Genomic DNA, 22,099 nt, shown 5'->3' with positions numbered 1-22,099 from the left:
AGACCACCGAAAGATAAGATCTATTTTCGGTGGCCTTGATTATACTCTGTAGCGGCTGTACAGAAAACTCGAATGCGCCCATTTCATTTATCTCGCGGCCCACTGGAAGAACGGTCGGGACCCACAGTTTGAAAAACGCTGGAGAACTGTCGTCAATTCTAGAACGTTTTTAGCTTCCAATAAATTCTTTACAATTGGCTTCTTCTTAGGAAGGGCGTTTCCATAAACCTTGGTCTTACTGATTGTAGTCAATTGTAAGGAATTGATTCTAGTTTGAGCGTCCTTGCCATATTGTTTTCAGATTTTATTATTAAATATTTTATATATATATATATATATATATATATATATATATATATATATATATAATATATATATATATAATTATATATTATATATATTTTATGTATAATTGTTTATGCGTTGGGTTTTGTTGTTGAGTTAGTAACAAAACAGAAAACTATTGTGTGGAAAATGATGATAAAAGATGAAAATTATATATATATATATATATATATATATATATATATATATATACATATACATGTATATATATATATATATATATATATATATATATATAATTATATATATATATATATATATATATATATATATATATATATATAGATAGATAGATATATATATATATATATATATATATATATATATATATATATATATATATATATATATATAGATAGATAGATAGATAGATATATATATATATATATATATATATAATTTTGTTATCATTTCCACACAACAGTTTCCTGCTTTGTTTCTAACCCAACAAAAACCCAACGCACAAAAAACCCTAATTTAATTAAACCACCCATGCGTGACAAACGTAAATACCATTTTACCCAGCCTTAAAATAAACCCGCCGAGGAAATATATAATCATCAAGAAAAAGTCTGGGAGGCATCGCTAAAATTGCAAGTCAGAAAAAATACCAAAATGCTGGGGCAGGCATTTACGTGGGATGGTTCAGTCCAATCAATGGAATCAATACCTTGCCATAAAGGCGTAGCCCACATCTCGATAAGTAAGACATCTCGACTTTCACGTGAGCTAATGAAGATTATCCAACGTTTCAGATACTCTATGAACCGACAAGTGACTTTCGCTCTAGAAAAAGAAAATCTAAAAAATAAGTTTTTTCGGCGCAATCGAATTTTCTGTACAGCGTCTAATCAAGGCCACCGAAAAAAGATCTATCTTTCGGTGGTCTCGGTATAATGCTGTATGAGCCGCGGCCCATGAAACTTTAACCACGGCCCGGTGGTGGCTGTCCTATATCATTGCCAGACGCACGATTATGGCTAATTTTAACCTTAAATAAAATAAAAATTACTGAGGCTACAGGGCTGCAATTTGGTATGTTTGATGACTGGAGGATGGATGATCAACATACCAATTTGCAGCCCTCTAGCCTCAGTAGTTTTTAAGATGTGAGAGCGGACAGAAAAAAGAGCTGACTCACAGACAAAGCCGGCACAGTGGTTTTCTTTACGGAAAACTAAAAATCCTTGCAACCACTGGCTGTACATCCAACTTCACAATCACAGGAGGTAAAATGTATTCAATAATCCCCTGGATAAATACGAAAATAACCAACTGTTAATGATTTTTAGTCATCATTGCAAATGCTTGGCATACCCTGAGATTCGTGACACTTTGAAGCCAACAAGAGTCATAAATAATTCCTCGATTAAAGATATGACAATTCCTAATCGATACAGCCACATTACTTTAAGATTACTACAAAATAAAGGACGTTTCAAGATCAAAGAATTAAACTACGACGAAAACTGCCATGTCTGATTGCATACGACAGAGAAATGCAACGGCACTTGACAACCGTCAAGTAAATGCTTCAGGGCTGGAAAAACCAGCGACTCTTCCCCGTCACTACAAAGTGCAGAGAACAAAGCAGATTCAGTGACACTTCCCAATCGATAAGTACAAGACGTACAAAACCATCGGAGGTACGTGACACATAACCCCTATAAAATAAAATGCTACAAGACAACTTCTTGTATTCACCTTGTGACTCTTTAAGAAATGCTAAATGAAACCCTAAACATAAACGATGTGACTTACCAACTCATACTTAGGACAGAATACAATGCTTAAGTTCAAAGAACTTCGCAGGCAATCCAAGTTATACACTGCGAGTGTATCTTTACATACAACTGTTTACGAAGCGTTTAAAACTTTTTGCAGTCGGTAAAAAATACTTGAGGCTTCGCAGCTATTAAAACTGCTTGACATTTTATACCCTTACAATTCCCAGCTATTAAAACTGCTTGATATTTTAAAACTAAGAGAGATTTTAGAGAGAGACAAGAGAGAGAGAGAGAGAGAGAGAGAGAGAGAGAGAGATAAATTCCATCTTCTGCAAGACTAGAATCTAACAACCAGAGAAGTAATATAAATATATCTTGTCAGTCTCGCTTTCCTAAAATCGCCACTATAGTCCACGACTATGATAAATTATTAAAAATTCTGTCTCAAAGAGGTCTGCGTTACTACTTGACAATATAAAGACACTGGTAAAGAAAGAAATAACATTTACAAGGACATAACATGTCCGGGGAAAGCACTCAAAGCGAATATATGGGTCAACAGTCTAGATGATCACAGGATACATTACACTGAATGTACCCTATGGTCATCTTACGATATATTCAGTAGAATACCTATCATTAACGTAACGGGAAAAAATAAAACCAAAGTTCAGTTAGTTAAAAAAAAAAAAGCAAAGGCTAGGATGCTTCCAAAATTAACTGCCTAAGAAAAAGCGGACGATCAGATGCACGATAAAGTTATTATAGCGCCAGATGTTATATTCCAGTCCTGCTTCTAATAAAAATAGTTTGAGCAACACGCAAAGGGATGGGCAAAACCTTGATAATTTCCGATTGTCCTTTTTCGTGTTTTGTGTTCTCTCACTAGACAACCGCAGGTCTACTCTAGATACAAGAATCGAATAAAAATATAATAATTTTTACATAAAAAAAAAGCTTGAAAAAGAAGTCAGATAAAAACTAAACCGTCGCGTCAAACGCGCAGGGCTACGCAAAACCTCAATATTTTCCGATCGTCTTTTGTTTTTGCTTCGTGTGCTCAAACTAGGCAATTATTTCCGATCGTCCTTGTTTTTGCTTCGTGTGCTCCATATAGACAATTAAAAGACTACACGAAATAAAAGAATCGAATAAAAATATATAACTTTTCATATCTAAAAAGATCTTTGAAAATAAATTCAGTTAGACAAAATAAACCGACGCATTCGACCGTTGCATTCAAACACGCACGGAAAGAGAAACGGTAGCACGAATCCTGCGACACCACTCATCACGCCACTTGGGAGACTTCTCATCTCATTTCACATCCCCAACTCTCCCACCCACTACTGAATGGGGAAGGGGGGGAGGGAGGGTGGTGTTATCCTGAGAAAGATGCAGCTAATTACTAAGGGGTATCTCGATCATCATGCAAAGGTCGACCCTGCAATGCACCACTAACCTTGGCGGCAGGAGTGAATCAAATGTGTTTCCGGTCCTTCAGGAATTACTGATTCCAGTGTGATGAATTAATCTCCTGTATGCAAAGTGGAATGATTTGGGGGGGCAACTGTTATGATAAAGGTGATGACGAGGATTTTCTTTAACCTCCAAGAAGGTGGCTATGTTTGCAGTACAATTCCTTTGTTTCTTTGTCAGTTTTTCAAATCTGTTTGTTTGTTAATAGAATTACTAAGAATGTTAAGGGTGGATTTTGAAAAAAATTTCAACAAGAATTTAATCTCGTCCTTAACTTTTGAACAATGCATTATAGAGACTTTGCACTTGGCATCCTTACTCTACTAATGAAGGCCACGTGCAGAGTGAAGTTAAGGCCAAGGTCATACTTAAAGGTCAAAGTTAAATAAAAACATAACCTCTGTCATAACAAACAATTCATGACGAGACTTCATATATTGCACACACTCCAATCATCAAGCTAATGCACAGAGGAAGGCTAATAACCCAGTCATACTTTAAGGTCAAAGGTCAAACATGAATTTAACCTTGACCAAATAACTAGAGACCTTTTAAAATATAAGACTGAAATGTCACATCTATCATGAATAAGCCACAAATGATATTGATGTACACAGTAAGGTCAAGACCAAGTTCATACTTAAGAGGTCAAATACAAATTTAACCTTGCCCTTGACTTTGGCACGATACATAACTGGGACTTTACTTTCAGCTTATGTGTTTTTGGGAGAAGGTATCTTTGGGTTTGGTTAGGTGTGTGGGTGTGTGTTTGAGGGAGGGGGGGGGGGAACTGCTCATTACTGGGGGAGGTGTTTGCAGTCTCTGAAAGGTTGTTACCAGAATATTACTGTTATTATCACATTGTCATATTGGCAGTTATTCTATAAGAAAGCAGTAACAATAATGATCTTAATTATGATGGTAATGCAGCTGTTGATACAAATATTAAAGATGAACAAATAATGAAAACTGCAAAAAAAATAAATAATAATATTAATATTACACTCTTGATAATTAACATCATAAATAATAATAATAATGATGATGATAATGCACCCTCAATAATAATAATAAAAATAATAATATAATAATAATAATGCACCCTTAATAATAATAATAATAATAACAATAATAATAATAAATCAGCCTTAAAATGCAACATATCCCTTGCACCATCATCTTGTTTCTCGGCTTTATGTGAATGGCGTGATTGCATGCCTCCAAACGACTGTTGCTGAGCTCCTGTTCGTTTTTCTTTTATGTACGCTTTTTGCTGAAGACAATGCAGTTGCAGTGACTTCCAGGTAATAAAAAAAAAACATTATGCAAACACATAAATATTCAGTGCACCTTCTGATGTGCAGATTTCTTTTGCTCTGATTTCAAAAATGTCTTAAGAATCATTTTGTTTAAATTTGTTTGGAATTTTATGCATTTGGATCAATAGGTACTGTAGTCTGGATACAACTTGGATGTAACGTTTTCCCTGACATGCAAGCAATTCATTACTCACCTGTTACTAACGGTCATGTTTCTTTTGGAGATCGAAGCTTGTTACAATTTTCTTTTCATTTGAGCCTATGTCTAGCCTGTTACATCTGCCTGTGCTTCATCATTACCACCATCACTGCCTCCAATGCTGTGTTACACATAGGATGTCTGTGAAATTCAGCTACTAATGTCTTCCCTGTGCTTTATTTTCCACGAATCTCCAGACTCCCGTTTCCTAGCTTTCGTCAAAGTACACCTGGGTCTTCCAACTCTACTGGTACCCACACCCCAGCTGATACTACCAGGTATTTTTCTTCCAGAGGGTGTGAGGAGGACATATCCAATCCCCATTATCTCATCTACACATGCAACTTCCATTATTTCTCAATAACATGATTCATGTCTGTATAGTAATACAGACAGTGCTAAACTTATGTATGACCTTAATTTTATATCTACCTGAAGTCTATCTGATTTCCTTGAATTCCATATCGTATTCAGCCTGCCCACTGTTTGATGTGCCTTGTTTACTCTTTCATCAAATTCAAACTCAAGGGGCCCCCTACTGAATATCATTTGTCCTAAATGTTATAAGAATCAACATCATTAATGCTTCTCCTTCTAGTGTTACTTCATCCCTCTGTGCATACTCCGTTCCCACTATTTCTGCTTTCCTTAGATGTATTTTGATTTCCATGTCCCTAGATATATGTACTGTACTTATGAACACATATTTTACAAAATGATAGCACATTTTTTGGGGTACTAGCTCTCTCATGGCTAGCAGAAATAATACTGTAGCCACTTCTAACCCCCTGGCTCTAATAATAAGGAATGCAAACTGGGTTACCAGCCTAAAATTAATTTTCTTTTGTGCTATGTGTGTATGAATTACAACAGCAATGTGTCTAGTGCAACATCCACTTGAAATGATTCACCAAACATTCACTTACACTGTAGAGATTGCTTGATCTGTTTAAACAATCTGTAGCTGAGTAAGCTGTAAATGTTTTATTTAATTGTCCATAAACTTAATGTAGTGCACCTTTTGGAGCAAAGATTCCTTGAACTTGTTAACCAGCTGTAATATTCTTTCCAGTTCATGGAACGTTTGGAAAAAAATCTATCCCTAATCTTCCCATATTCTCTTATATTGTTTTAACTAGGAGTGTGCTTTTCCATGATCCGTTAAATATATATAACCTGAGGCTACACTCAAGTTACATTAGACAAAGTAAAAATGGAAGCAAAATTTTTATCTAACGAAAAGTCACTCTGAAATCAATTGCTACAAATTATGGTGATGAAATTACCAAGAAGACTGATCATTATAAGAATTCTTTACTGAAGGGATGTTCCCTATGGGAAGGCATACGTTCTAATGGTTCAGTCTCTCTGGGATGATGATGCTGTAATATGGAGAGAACGTCAAGAAACAAATTCATTCATTTCAACGTATGAGGAAAGACGACATAAAATCCACGTAACTATTGACAGTAAGATGTGGTGCAAAAAGGAAGAGGTTGTGTAAGTGAAGTCTTTAATGAAATATACAAGTAAGGGAAAGAGTCTGTATGAATCTGTGAGGGTTTATGACAAAATTAGTTAACAGGTCCAGTATGAGGAGGATGCAATGTAAATGGGATTATATTATAAGAAACAATTTTTTAAAACCAAAATGTTACAGAGGGTATACAAATGGTAAGGTTTAAGAGTGGAAGCCAGTGCAAGTAGTCATACAATATGAGATGGAAGAGAAGATACCAGAACTTTAAAAAATTATAGTTACAAAATGTCATGGGAAGTAACAGCTGCTGAATTGAAGCCACACAGTGGGCCAGAACATCAAAATGCAAGGAATACGAAATCTGGAAAATAAAATACAAAGAAAGAGAGCCTGCAGAAATACCCTAAAAGAAAATTTTATCTGGAATTACAAAGATAAAATAGATAACAGCAGAGGAGATACATGTACTAAGGTATAGTTTAGGTGCTTTAGAAGATAACTAACATCATCGCTTTCTCAAACCCTGATGTTTCCACTGGCTTGTGCAGGAAGCTCAAGCGAAGGGGCCCCTCACTCAACCTGGTTCCCTTGGCTCTCCATCTAAACCATGGGAGAGACTGATTCTGTAGAACTGTGGACTAGACCTTCCTCGGAGGCGCTACAAAAAGACCCATCTGCCAGGCTGGGAATTCCTGGAGGATTGCCTCTAGTATCAAATAGATTTTTGTCAATATTGTACTGAAAAAAGCACAGGTCTCGGCTCCTAATTTCTGTAATTCGTTATAATCCCAATTTTCTATTCCAGCTTCAGTATCGTAAACCCAGACCATTTCCCAATTACCTTCTCTCTTTATTATATACTTAAGCCTTCTCCATTAAAAATAAAATCCTTTTCTCCTCTTTTTATCATCAAAATCACCTGCCTTAACTACACTCATAACCTTACTCCGGTCCCCTTCTCAATCATAACTACAATCTACTTTAACTTTTCCTTGAACCATGTAATAATTCAGATATATTTCCAGCCACTCAACTTGGCATTGAGTCACATCCACTAACTTAGGCTTCCATCTACTCTTTGCTAACAAACTTTTCCATGTCATTTTCTCACTGTCAAGTATACAGTACTTAAGGATATTCTTTGTGCATACATTTGCATGATATTTGCATGACACCATATCCATTATGAGTGCCAATCCTGTTATTCACATTACCTATGCATTGCTACACTGATTTTCATAATTAAAGTTAACTATCAATGATTTATGTATTCTGTGAAATTTTTACATTACTGTTCTTCAGATGTAAAACCACACACACAGAGAGAGAGAGAGAGAGAGAGAGAGAGAGAGAGAGAGAGAGAGAGAGAGAGAGAGAGAGAGAGAGAGAGAGAGAGTCTTGGAACAGATCCAAAATCCCACATTCTTTAGCCTGAAAACTGATTTCTCATTTCTTATTGAAATAACTGACCTTTCCTTTCCCTCTTCCCTGTAAATGTGAACGACTCCTTCCCATAAATGCCAGCTACTGTACAGTCTCCTCTCACCATGCACTGTGCTGATATATTCAGTGACATTTACTCATGCTGCCAAAGACAAAAGTACTTGGTGAACTGATCTGCTCATGATTTTAATGCTACTTCTGCAATTTATTGTATTGTGTACATATACTTCACAACTACAGTAAGACAAAACAACCTCGTCTTATTATATTATGAAGTATATAGCAGTTCTTCAGTGGATCTGAGGCAGTCATATCAGCACTTTGAGGAAGAGGTTCCTCCAAAGGACTTAGAAGCCTGGAGATGAAATCTTTCTTTGGTTATAGGAAGTCTTATGAAGCCTCCATGCTCAAGACATCCTTTCTTCTGACACCTGAGAATTCAGGAAAAATCAGTGAATTGCATACTTCCTCAAATAACATGATACATGCCAAAGACTGGAGTTGAAAGGTCTGTACTTGCAACAGACTTTCTCACAAAAACACACCAAGTAGCCAGTTACCAAGCCAAAGCACACTTGCCTTTCTGTCACTCTCATACCATGACAGTAAGGAGAGGGCCTTCTCCTTTGATATGTCAGAGCAATTTTTCACGAAATGTGAAGAACTAAAATTGGTTTGAGAAAGGTGCAATCATACTTTTCAGTCCAAGGGACATACCAAAAGCAAGTGAACAGAAATACCATCCTTATCACGGCTCAGAGAGTTAGTTATTTTAAGGGCCTACAGGAAATGAAGAATGGGAAAGAACCATAAGTTACGATGTTTATAAAAAAAATCAAAACTCTTTCAATCTGTAATCTTTATCTTGATGCTGATTCAGCTTTCATGATCTGCACGTTGAAGTGACAAGTCTGCAAGCTTTTAGCTTAGGAAGGCAACTAGACTCACTGTAAATGGGTCCTTTGGTTGGAAAGGGGTGGTTGGTCCCTGCTTTGGGGGAAGATTCCTAAGTTGGTCCCTGCTTTGGGGGAAGATTCCTAAGTTGGTCCCTGCTTTGGGGGAAGATTCCTAAGTTGGTCCCTGCTTTGGGGGAAGATTCCTAAGTTGGTCCCTGCTTTGGGGGAAGATTCCTAAGTTGGTCCCTACTTTGGGGGAAGATTCCTAACACTAAATTCTTTACTTTCATCACTATAACCAGTCTTTCTTATCCATAAAGGCATTCTCTACAATGTAAACTCTCCACAGTCATCTGCCCATAAGTCAGACCTTATGGATAAGCGCTGTCCTCTGCTGTACTGTTCAATAAGACAAAGGCGTTTTTGAGTATGCTCCTGAAGCAAGGTAAGTCAAACCCTACACTGTGGAAGTCATGATACACCAATGTTTAAGAATACTGGTTATTTGGTCACCACCTGACATAAAGCAAATAAATGAGGCACCTCATACGTATACTCCAAAAATTAAAAGCAATGGCACATGTACTCCCTCTAATTTAGCAAAAGTACCCAACTTTCACCTTAAAAATTCACAGGTCAGCTCCGACATTTATATGCCATTAAGGGTGATTCAATCAGTTGGTTAACAAAGTTCACCTCATAATTCAGCTGAATTCTCATACTTTTCACTTTTACACAGTGATATCAATTCTTGTACAGTGTACTGTGGTTTAGTTACTGTAAAATACACATTTGTCATACATGTAAAAGAATATGTAAATATATAATAAAAGTATTATTGAGAGCAGGACCTTTTTGTAGTACACTGTATCACTGAGCTTTCAAATAACTAGGACAAGGAGTCCTTACAGTATGTATTGGATTTTCTGCTTAACATGGACTTTTAAACACGCTTGTAGTAGTTAAATCACCTCTGTTTTTGGTTTTCTTTGATGCAACAGCAATTAGAAAACAACCAGAAATCACTCCATTCCTTTCCATGAGGCAAGATTACTGTATGATCTTGTTCCAAAGATAGCTCAATTTCAGTCCCCAGTATTAATGCCTTAATGTCGTAAATTTCCAACTGATTATGATGTTTCTCCCTATACTGCATTAAGAGTTCCAGGACTCAAACATATTCAGTGTTCTTAAACAAAAGTAATGTCATGGAAAAATTATAAAAAGAAATTCAAATGCTCTCACCTGATCCCTAATTTTTCATTTCAGTGGCGACGACTACGAAGACGGGAAACCCATGCTTATGTACGACCAGAATGAGCAGCAAATCTTAGCAAGCATTGAAAGAGACTTCACGTTCAACTGAATGCGTCAGTCGTCAAGAAGAACACCATAGGCTGAGAGAGCTTCACAGTGCTCAAGTCTTGCTCTCATCATGGCTCCAGGAATCACTATCAAGCAGAACCTTACCTGCACAGAAAATAAGAAAATATCAATCTAATTAATGTGCTGATAAATAATAAGCCAACAAACCAGTGAACCATTCCTACTGTGAAATGTCAAAACAGGATACACTTGCAGAGCACTATACTCTTATTCATTCCTAACTGAAAACACTACTTTCCTAAAATTTTAGTTTGGTTTGGAAGATTCTTCTGGGGCCATCATTCAAAAACAGCAGTAAAAACCAGATTACTACAAATTAATTGTTATTCGGTTTGAATTTTAATCTAGAGCAAATATTTTCCTTACTTTCATGTGATTGCTGAAAAAGTTATCTCAGGAAATATGAAAATCTTTAGTGTAAAGTGCCCTTAAGTGATCAATAAGGGGAACTGCAATGAATTTTGAAAAACCAGAACTCTAAGAAAATACTACATCGATGATGATGTAGACGAATAAACTGATGCAAGATAATTTTGCATCAACATTACAACTGACGAGTGAGACAATACTTCAGATTCCTTTTGAGTTATTCAGAGGCTGAATGATTTTCCTTTCAGCTTTACGGTCTCTTTCAACATGGCCCTCATTTTTTGGAAAATGAAATCCATGTTTAAATTATTCTACTTACAAATGTTTTCTCAATTATTAGTGGAGCTGTTACTTATGTCTTTAATATTCAGAGAGGAGCAAACTGTTACTAAAAAATTGTGAAACAATTGACATGTGCTGGTTTTGGAAATGTCATCAACCTTATGTGCAAAAAATGTACAATGTGTTAAACATCAAATGTGCACTTTTGCTGTAAGTTCTGAGTGAAATTTTATAAACTTGTTCTTAAGAATCTTGCTGGAGAGCTGGAAAATGGATTCTCATCTCGTTTAGGTTTTGAACACACAAAACATACAACTGAGATGAGAATTCGAAGCCCACTGACATGAAAGGTTTGTACAATAATTCATGAACTGTGAAAATATGACAATAACCCAAGAAAACATTTCCCTTCTTGTACTCTTACAATGTATATGTAATCTTCAAGGATTAAATTATTATATTGTCATGATGTATTCTATGCCTGGTGCTACTGGAGAAACAGTGAGGTGATGTGCAATATGATGACAGGTGTCCTTCAGTTACTGGTGACTTGTGAAAGGAATGGACTTATAAATATACCCAAATTCCACTCCAACATAACTTGACCTAACATATGATGTGATGCCAAACTTGAATAGTGATACTGCTGTGGAAGTACGTACTACGTATTATAGAACACGATACACTGTAAATGGTTTTCTACTGTAATCTCTGCACTTACCTTACTTGAAACAAAGATGCCTTTCTCAATTCAAAATACACCAAGAAAGAAGACATTTTAACTACAATTCCCATCACCATAAAATATGGATAAGCCATGCAACTACAGAGTTAAAAAGAAAACATAACTGGAAACTAGGGACTCAGTAATAAAAGTAAAGTATCCCATCCTACAGTTCTGAATCACTAGCAAACCAAATTCACACCAAAACTAGAAGAAATGGCTTCGATCATTCTACCTTTAACAGAACTTTGGAGATTTAAAACACATCTTAAATAGTTTCTTCAGATACAGTCACAGCTCAGAAACCGAGATCAGTTTCTATATTACTTTCCTCAGTAATACAAGAACCATATTCCAGATCTCAGAATCAAAATGTACAAATGAAAGGGTTTCAGCTAATGGATGGCTTCAACTCTTACATGTGTACTCACTAGAGATCATATCTTGTTAAGCCATGTAATGCAAGACTGGTTGCTAGATTATAATGCCCCCCCAGTAAATTTGTTGTGTTTCCTGAGAGGGAATTCTTTTTTCCTTCTTATTGGACTTGATCACAGTTGCCAAAATTAGATATTTTCTTCTGGAAAACTTCTCCAGTAATATCTGTGGGTATGGGTGTCTTTAATCATAATACAAGTCAGGTTAGACGCCTGTAATGGCACTGTGATGTCTTACTTTTACAGAGTATGTAAAAAATGTAGTTTGTAGAGTTAACCATAAAGGGTACTGTGATCACTAAATGTACATAAATTTAACCAAATGTAAGAGTAATCATAAGGATTCATAGAATGCATATGCTCCTAAATATTTTTGATGTAATACCTGATCAATAATTATAAAGATCTCAATATTTCTTATTTCCCATTTGCACCATAAAGGGTACTGTGATCACTAAATGTACATAAATTTTACCAAATGTAAGAGTAATCATAAGGATTCATAGAATGCATAAGCTCCTAAATATTTTTGATGTAATACCTGATCAATAATTACAAACAACTCAATGATTCTTAATTTCAAATTTGCAATAACTGCTGCATCATTTTGTGAAGAAGTTATTTTTGCAAAACGTGGTCACATTCATTCATTTCTCTGGCAAATAAAACATAAAAGCTAAGAGATGTGACAGCTTCTTTATTTCTTTCATATCAAATAACTTTCTGTATACTGTACTAAGTAATATATATACCTGAACAAAATATTTACTTACAGACCATTATTAGTTACAGTAATCTAAAATTTGTGTGCTCTTAGCATATCATACATCCTAATGGATTACTGTAATAATGACAATTTTGCTAGACTATAACCTCAGTGAGAAAATGATGGTGATGTTTGCTCTGTTTTGTATACCATTGACAAAAGTAGCATAAATCAGCATACTGTTAAAGAACAATAGTTAAACATTTGCTCTTTTCAAGGCAATTAAGTCACTTTTTGTGGCAGCAAGGTCATCTCATGCAGACGCTTTATGCTAAATGGCGATCTTCATCCAGTACTCGAGGTAAATCCGTTATATTTTCATTTTCTTGAGTTTTTTTTTTTCAGGATTTATCTATTTAATCACTTGTCTATTTTATTTACTTTAGCATCTAATCATGGATTATGTCATTAACAATGTATATTCAGTATTTCCTCTTTCTTTCAACTGGTCTACTTTGTTCAGATAAGGGCATCCTGTCTGGAAGGTTGCTATGAATATGGATGACTTTGTCCTGTTTAAACATCAAAATGCTTGTTTATTATGAATAAACTAATTTTCTGACCTCAATACTACACCAAAAAACTAAAAGTAAAGTTTCCCAGAATAGTTTTCGTTTCATCATTCATACAGAATGGAGGGAATTTTTCTGACCACTTAGAATTTATTCATTTCCCAACCTCAATGAGAGTAAATGGTCGTAATCTAATTCAGAGAAACAAAATGATTCTGGAGAGAGGCAAGGAAATTTACAAAGTGGGATGACTGATAGAGTTCCTAATCTGGGAAATGCCAGCCCTCCTGATTTTTATGATAATGGAAACGGGTTCAATATTTTCATGCAACAAAATTATTAAAATAGTTAAGATAATACAGTAATAATAATATAGCTTCTAAATCCAACTAATATGTAGAAAACAAAAAAGGAACGAGATGAAATATCTACAAAATTCCAAAAGTCCTCAAATATTTCTGTGAAGTTCTTTTCTTGTGTTTTTAGTATTTATGTAACTATAAATGCAACTCCATAGCTACTTTCTTTTACCCAGAAGCAAAACAGGTGGATAGAGCATTGGTAATAACACACAAAACCTCTGTAAGGACTCTCATTGTAAATTAGATCTCTCAGCTTCTTGGGATAACACAGGTGTATATACTAATCTTTATTGGATCATATCCTCTTCGGTCAATGTGGTGTGCACAATCTTTCTATGAATCCGTATACTGTACTGTACTTTACTTCACAGTCATCTGACTACTCTATATGTAAATATTGTTAAAAAAATCTTGTAGATAGTAACTTGACTAGAAAACATTAACTGATATGTCAGTCAATGGGAATACAGTAATTGATTGTGTTTATGGCTTAGCAAATCATATACTTTCTTTGAATTTTTGTATAAAATTATAATTGAATAAAAATGTCTATCCTTGATGAAAGAAAATTACCCCCTCATACAAACTGCTAATAGTTTTAAAGGTGAGTTTTCACATATAACAGGTAAGTAAATATCAGTTCTCCACTATAACTAGTATATCCTTGAAAACTACTAAGTACAGTACTGTACTATACGTACTATACCGTATGATGGAATGGAATGAATAGCATTAACCAAGCCAGTTTAAAAAAAATACTAACAAGTATGGGACATTCCAAATTTTGTTGACCTTTTAATTCTCACAATATAGGCAGGTCTTTTAACAATTGTTAATATCTGTATTATTGTCAATATTATCATCAGTACAATATTTTCATTATCATCATTATTATTATGTATTTCAAACTAATCCCTAAATCAGTTTTGAGTTTTCAATGGCTGGCCTGTAGGGTTCTTTAAAACAAAAATTTATACTCCGTTTAAACCAATCTCTTTAAAATTATCTTAATTCTTTAACATGAAAATAATGAAGATTATAATAAAATTTCCTTGATTTGTTTCCAAACCTTCAGGTTCACAGCTAACTGAAGCTTGGACATTTACATAAAATATGTTAGTGTTAGTCTTGACCTGCATTCTCTTCATATTGGGTAGGGTCATGCGCACTATTCATCAAATAACCATGTGTCCTTGTACAATAACAGAAAAAAATCTTTTTCTACAGCAAATTACATATTTTCACTGTGAACCTCACACTAACTGGCTTTTGAAAGTACGAACACAATACAAGAAAGTTTCAAGTACTGCCAATTAAAAAGCAAAAATCAACTTAAGTTTACGTACAAAGTTAAATACACCCACACAACACAATCCAATATAGTATCTCAATACATGACATATTTTCACTGTGAACATCACACTAATTGGCCTTTGAAAGTACAAACACAACACAAGAAAGTTTCAAGTGTTGCCAATTAAAAAGCAAAAATCAATTTAAGTTTACGTACAAAGTTAAATACACCCACGCAACACAAAATCCAATATAGTATCTCAATACATGTCGCTCATTCCCAGCCAGCCTGAAAAAGACACAGAGCTGCTATGCGTGTCAAGGTGACGTAAATGTAAGTGAATATCAATAAATCAATACCAAACTGAAATGCCAGAGTGCTTTGTCATGTAATTGGAATGCTAAACCTCACATACAAAGCCTCAGGCTTGGTATTTGCTGTACTATTCATTTAATTAGAACTAATACTAGGCTGTACGTTTAGCTTTTGTATATTTAAGCAGTATTGTATCAGATTTAGTCTATAATTTTAACAAGATATTCCATGACTGCTGTTACTAGTATTACTGTACAGTATTATATTTACTTATAATTTAATAATAATAATAATAATAATAATAATAATAATAATACAGTAATTAAATTTCAGCCCTAATCTCCGTGTCATAAATTTATAAGTTCCTCGTTGGGCGAGTCGGTAGAGTTGTGGGCTAGCACTCGCTAGGCCTGAGTTCGAGTCTCCGACCGGCAATGAAGAATTAGAGGAATTTATTTCTGGTGACAGAAATTCATTTCTCGCTATAATGCGGTTCAGATTCCACAATAAGCTGTAGGTCCCGTTGCTAAGTAACCAACTGGTTCTTAGCCACGTAAAATAAGTCTAATCCTTCGGGCCAGCCCTAGGAGAGCTGTTAATCAGCTCAGTAGTCTGGTAAAACTAAGATATACTTTTACACACTTTTCATTCTTTCTTCAGCAACCTTTGGGCACATAATACACAACATTTACGAAACAGGGAACACACCTGATGAAACTATTTATGTTTCCATTTTTTTCTATTTTGAGCACGGCCTCTAACCTTCGAACCCTTTTCAGTGCCTAACTTTATCAAACTTCTCCTCTCCTGGACACAGACCTCCAATGGTGCTGCTTCTGTCTTTGTTAAATACTGTATATCATTATAACCTCCATTCATAATTTCATTATAAAGGTGGGGGCCTTTCCTCACTATGAGATTAACACTCCAATTACTAAACTCTGAAGCTTGAATCTCCTCTGTTATTATATCTGGCTCAAAATTCCTACAACTCTATCTCCATCTGCCTTTGCAAATTGTTCTTCTAAATCCACTGATTTCTTTCTTTCTTTAACCACCTCACATCTATGAGTTTTTGCTATTGTCTTGTCTGCTCACTGATGTTATCTACCAAGGACACAAACATGTACATGCTCAGGTATAGTCTCTTTCATCCACAATGGGAGGATATAGTCATCCTCTCTGTTATCAATGAGATAGGAAATGTTAATTATCAAACAGAAGTTCATGCCTTACATTACCTTGCATCTAACATTTATGATCTTATCTATTCCTCAAACCCTTTGAATTGCTCCTGAAAATTTCTTAACATTTGGGTCTCCTAAACTCCTAGTTTTTCTTCAGCCTTTGTCCTTTTCTGGATTTTCCATCTAAAAAATGACTGCTATAATGCTGGATATTGGTGGGTTTATATAAAAGCCTTTCACCTTGGTTTTCTAGGGGGATTTTTGTTGTGGTTGCTTAATTCCTGACATACCATAAATGAATTAAATTTAGTTATTGAGGCATATGCCTCCTCCTGCTCTTTAACTGACCATCTGGTGTCTTTCATATTTCTTCAATGAATGCAATGACAGCAGAAATCTTGCAAATACCATGGTCTCGTGTGGTGCCAAATGTCTCACCTAAATACAAAAACATATTAGTATAGCATTGCTTAAATGCAAAAGCCTCACATACTGACTATTCCACATGTACTTGCAAGTCTATAGCAGAACTCATGTTTCAGAAACCACGCAGCTAGGAACTGTTACACTCCAGATATCACATCAGACAAACATTTACCATCTTTTCCAGGAGTTTGCTGAAGAAAGTTAAAATAATGGGTCTTGTGGCTGGCCGCCAGCATTCATAGACACGTGGGAGGACATGTTCAATGTACAATTGAGTTATGACATTAACTGTTTTGTATTTTCTGCAACTCATCCAATAATGCACTTGCATACGTACTGCCATCTGGACCACAAATATCCTCTTTTGCATCTGCTCATACCAATTCATATTCTCTTGTGGGGACAGCAATCTTGCAGTGGTCTTCCAAATGTGGAGTGAAATCAATTAATGTTTTATCTCTACAGAATTTCTTCAATACACCAGCTAACTGACTACCAGGAGTATCAGTTACTTTCTGGGGATCAGCAAGTTTTTCTTTAGTTTTGGTACTGGTTAGTTTACTAGCAATGAACTTACTGTCTCCCATCTTCCTGACATATTTCCATTCACCCACAGAGATATAACATCTGCCACCTCCTCCCTTTGAGTTTTGTAGTCCCAGTGCTACAAACATTCATTACAAAATGGACTTCTGATATCTAGGTAAAAATTTATCCCACATAAGAAGGATGCATCCTTGGAAATACTGCAGATGTCTGCTTGACAGAATTTTATTTGTATTTCTCCACTTTTTCATGAACAGCCACTCTTAAAATTTCTAAAACCATGCAATTAGTTAAACGAAAGATCTCCATTACCTGTGAAACACTGAATTACAAGAAATAGTAAAACTCTTTTCTTTTTTTTAGCGGCTATTTTCTCATTACTATTATTGGTGGTAGTATTGAACAGTTCAACCAGATCACCGAGCTAATTTATTACCTCTCACAGGGCTGGCCCAACAAGATTTATCTTTACAAAATAGTGTTCAGATTGCATTTATTATATTACAGTTTCTTAAAAGTTCTAAAATTGGGTTAATGGAAAATGGAAATTGACAAAATTTGTTCAAGTGATTTGTTTCCAAAGCTTGATATTTGTTCTCCTATAATTGGACATCCACATGAAAATTATTTAGCTGTTAGTATTACAAAGATAAACTTCCATATAATTCTGCATTACAAAACAGATTACTTCTATAAAACCATCTAACATGTTCACTGGATTTAATCCAATCTGTACAGACAGAACCAGTAACTTGAAATTCTTTATCATGTCTCCAAAACCTATATGGGCCTCCTCTTCCACCAAACTCTTTCCGTTCTCAATGAAATTCTGTTGTACAATATTTGCAAAAAGATATTTTTGTTGGATTCTTCCTGTAAAAAGAAATCTATGGTAGATTCTAAAGAGGAATTGTTGGTATTTTATAAGGAAACCTCTATTCCATAACAGAATGAAACCTCAAAATAGCCCCAACAAAGTAGGTCTTGAAGATGATGATCATGTTAAATACAAAAGAATAACTGACATCAACTGAATTCCACATCGTCTTAAAAACACTTCCAATACAGCAAATAATATCTGTCCTGCCAAAGAATTCCTTCAAGTAAGGCCGTTTGCAATAAATAACAAACCCAATCATCAAACTACGAGACGACTGCAGTGGGTATTTGTTTTAAATAGCATTTCATGTACCTACTAGCTCTCTGGCTGATCTGGCAAAAGACTTCAGAACCTAACTTCATTCTTTAAACACACACACCTGTAGGCATAGCAATGAAAGTTGAAATCTCTTATTATAACAATTCATTTATTACTGTTCTGAATATACGATAAAACGACTTTCCTTCCAAAGCTTCACGTGAAGGAAGCGAGCCCTGTTGGAGAAGGCTTCCAAGCCTTTACGCCAAGTAGAAAACAGAACTGAGCAAATAGAACCAATTATAATAAAACTTACAGAATAGGACAGCTTCAAAACTACAAAAATTACAGATCTGTAACTAGTTAAAAGATCTGGCAGGCTAAAATGATGAGTGATGATAAATGAACTGTAACTCAACATAATAGTGAAGGCCAGAAAAAGGTAAGCCTTGCAAATAATCATGGTCTTTGCCCAAGTATAGAAGCCAATATTCCAAAACAACACAAACAACCAACCACTGTAATGTACTAAAATGAAAAAAATTAAAGGGTCAACACTTCTGCACTGCATGGCAAACTGTGGATGGCACTAAAGGTCCTTTGCTGTGTGTTCCTTTGTCCTCTACATTTTACCATTTCATGTTCCTTTTGGTCTTTTCCCGCCTAGCTGTACAACTTCACTAACTTTAATTTGCTTCAATTTCCACATCTTAAAGGGGAAAAATAATTTCAAGAAAGCCCACCAGTCTAAAAATGTGACTCAGTGGTCTCATATAACTAATAAAAAGAGTCAGTGATCTCAAATAAAAAAAAAAAAAAAAAAAAAGGAGTACAAAATACAAAGTAAGAATAACAAACAAAACTGAAACTGGCTTATTATTAGAGAAATATTAACTGACCAAGAGTTGGCTAAAACTTTTGTTAAAAGGGCAAATACCAAAAGTAGAACTATGGGAAATGTAACAAATGCAATCTAAAACAATACTTGCTGGTCATTTCTCCAAACCAATGAAATCAAAGTACAGGTATTTACATCAATTATTAGCGAACTGGCATAAGTAAAAAAATGTTTGTGTTGTTGGCCCTCTCTAACCTCCACTGTCCTAGAAAGCTGAAGAAAACCCATCAACTAGTCATTTCTTGCTCTGTCTTCAATTACGTTCTTGAAAAGCACAATAACAAAACAAATGGTGAAACAGTAACCTCGGGATACCCTTAGCCAAACCACACCTGGAAAACACTGAAGCTTGCAAATGATCACACATCCTCAAGGCATCATCCTGACTACTGCAGATACTTTGTAGACCAGCCAATGCATGTGCAGTACCAGCTGACTTCCATTCTTTCTTTGAACAGACTAATGCATCTGGGACAATGCATTGCATACAAAAGGGCTATCTATAAGCAATGTGTTTGTGGATAAACAAGCTAAATTTAGTTCATGAGGGATTTCCTGAGGTTTTCTGTTAACCAGTATTGAGACTTTTTGTCTGCCACAAATTGATGTGGTTACCTTTTCTCTCTGCATCCAAACTACATATACTGTACTGTATCTGAATAAAAAATCTATCTGATTATCACAGACCTACAACTAAATCCATCAACACCCAGCACATAACATTTTCTTACATATTCATACAGTAGTACTTGTAATGATGTTGATAATATCATTCCATTTATTATGATTATATATATTTGGTACTATGAAGTCCATATGAAAGTTTTTTTGGGAATATCATTAAAATTTTTAGGGGGATTATAAGCTATTAGAAAATCCTCATTTCTGAGATTTATCATCTGTACTAATGATAGACAAGAATGACAAGGATTGCAGAGCTGAGAAACAGAAGACTAAGCAACTATTCTCTGACCAAATAATTCTAAATGTTTGCTGGTAAAAGTCTCTTGCTCAGGAGTGAGAGATTAGCAGATGAATCCAACTAAAAATGATATTTTTGAGTATATGACACTACACAAGCCCATAATACGAAGAGGGGAGAAGAGGGAAGTGATGCAGTAAAGTAATCTCAGTATAGTACCACCGTTTACTGTAAGCAAAAATTACTACTCTTTTATATTTACACAAGGTTTCAATGAATAATATAGGTATGTCAAAGAATTTTTCATACACAATACTCTAATAATGAATACCGAAATGGTTAACACTAGGTTGCATCATGAGGCATTCAGGAACTGAAGGATTAAAGCAAAGTCGTTCATTTTTAAATTGTCACTGATATAACACTGAAATGTTTGTCAACAAACTACATATAATCACAAGAACACAGTAACAGGATGGGTTCGATCAATTTTTTTCTCTTGCAATAATGGTGTCGATTTTGTTTACAAGCATTGACCTTTAGTATATAATATAAATATGTCAGTGTTAGCTTCCTGTGTATACATGGGCACTACAATGGGGTGGCAATGTTGGGAAGAAATAGCGCGCACATACATTTAATCTTGATTTTAGGGCGTATATGGATGGCTTCTGACAGGGTATAATCTTTCCCTGGTAATGATGGTATATATTTTATTGTCTGTTTGCACCTAGTGTTACAGGTAAGATACAGCAACACGTAAAAGTCACACGTAAGAGAGACCAATGTACGAAGGAGATTCTCTTTGTGCAGAAAGTACATCTTCCCACAGATAACCTTGTAAAGCAAGTTTCCACAAAGAGAATGCGTGTAGGTCGAAAAGGCCAAAGAGAAGAAAATAACAAATAAATCCAGATACCTCAGCAAAAATATTTTACACTGTATCCACTTATAAACACCACTATATCAGAAAAACTACAGCAATGGGGCAAGGTGCTTAGAAACTGTATTACAGCCTTTTTACCAAAATATAAGCAAAAGCATCAACAATACTAACATGAAGAACCTTCCACATTTTTCTAATAAGGGAATGAAGGATCCATAACTTAAAAGGGGTAATGTCTCACAAATCCTTTAACTGTATTAAGCAACTATTCAGCACTGCCCACACTTGAATGGGCGTGAAGACAAAATTATTTCAAGTTATTTTGACACAACACACACTCAGAAACTATGTAAAGCCATGGACTAAAATTGTTTACCCAACTGAAGGAAATTATGGTTAGCTTTGTGGGTTCATCTTTGATGAATTATAGCATAATACACCAATTTATATTTGACCAATCTGATACTCAATGCCATTAAAATATAAGAAAAATTATGTTCATATACAGCATATATTTCAAAATGTATTCTTTCATACTAGAAGGTAATTTAACAACAAGGATAACATTCTCATAGCTATGGAAATTTTAAGCTTGCAGGAATACAACAAAGATAAAAGCTTTCCCCATACTGATGAAAATGTCTATTGATGCTTGAATAAATTATTTAGCTCATAAAATTAAGCACTGCAACATTCTACAACCAAAACTCTCCTACACTGCTTTATAAAATCCCACTTTCAAGGTTAAAAAAACAAATAAC

General features: G+C 35.0%; 1 protein-coding gene across 2 annotated transcripts in view; it reads left to right on the top strand.

Moving 5' to 3' along the window:
• LOC136853716 (cylicin-2-like) overlaps window positions 1-11,389 on the top strand; it is a 51,944-nt gene extending 40,555 nt beyond the window's left edge. For both annotated transcript variants that reach the window (XM_067129691.1, XM_067129689.1), the window contains exon 5: window positions 10,158-11,389. In XM_067129691.1, the coding sequence (XP_066985792.1) occupies window positions 10,158-10,254 (97 nt within the window). In that variant the 3' untranslated portion in view covers window positions 10,255-11,389. The remainder of the gene's footprint in view (window positions 1-10,157) is intronic.
• The last annotated feature ends 10,710 nt before the right edge of the window (window positions 11,390-22,099 follow it).

This window comes from Macrobrachium rosenbergii, chromosome 27 (assembly GCF_040412425.1).
Source record: "Macrobrachium rosenbergii isolate ZJJX-2024 chromosome 27, ASM4041242v1, whole genome shotgun sequence".
NCBI lineage: Eukaryota > Metazoa > Arthropoda > Malacostraca > Decapoda > Palaemonidae > Macrobrachium > Macrobrachium rosenbergii.
This window is presented reverse-complemented; position numbering and strand designations above follow the sequence as displayed.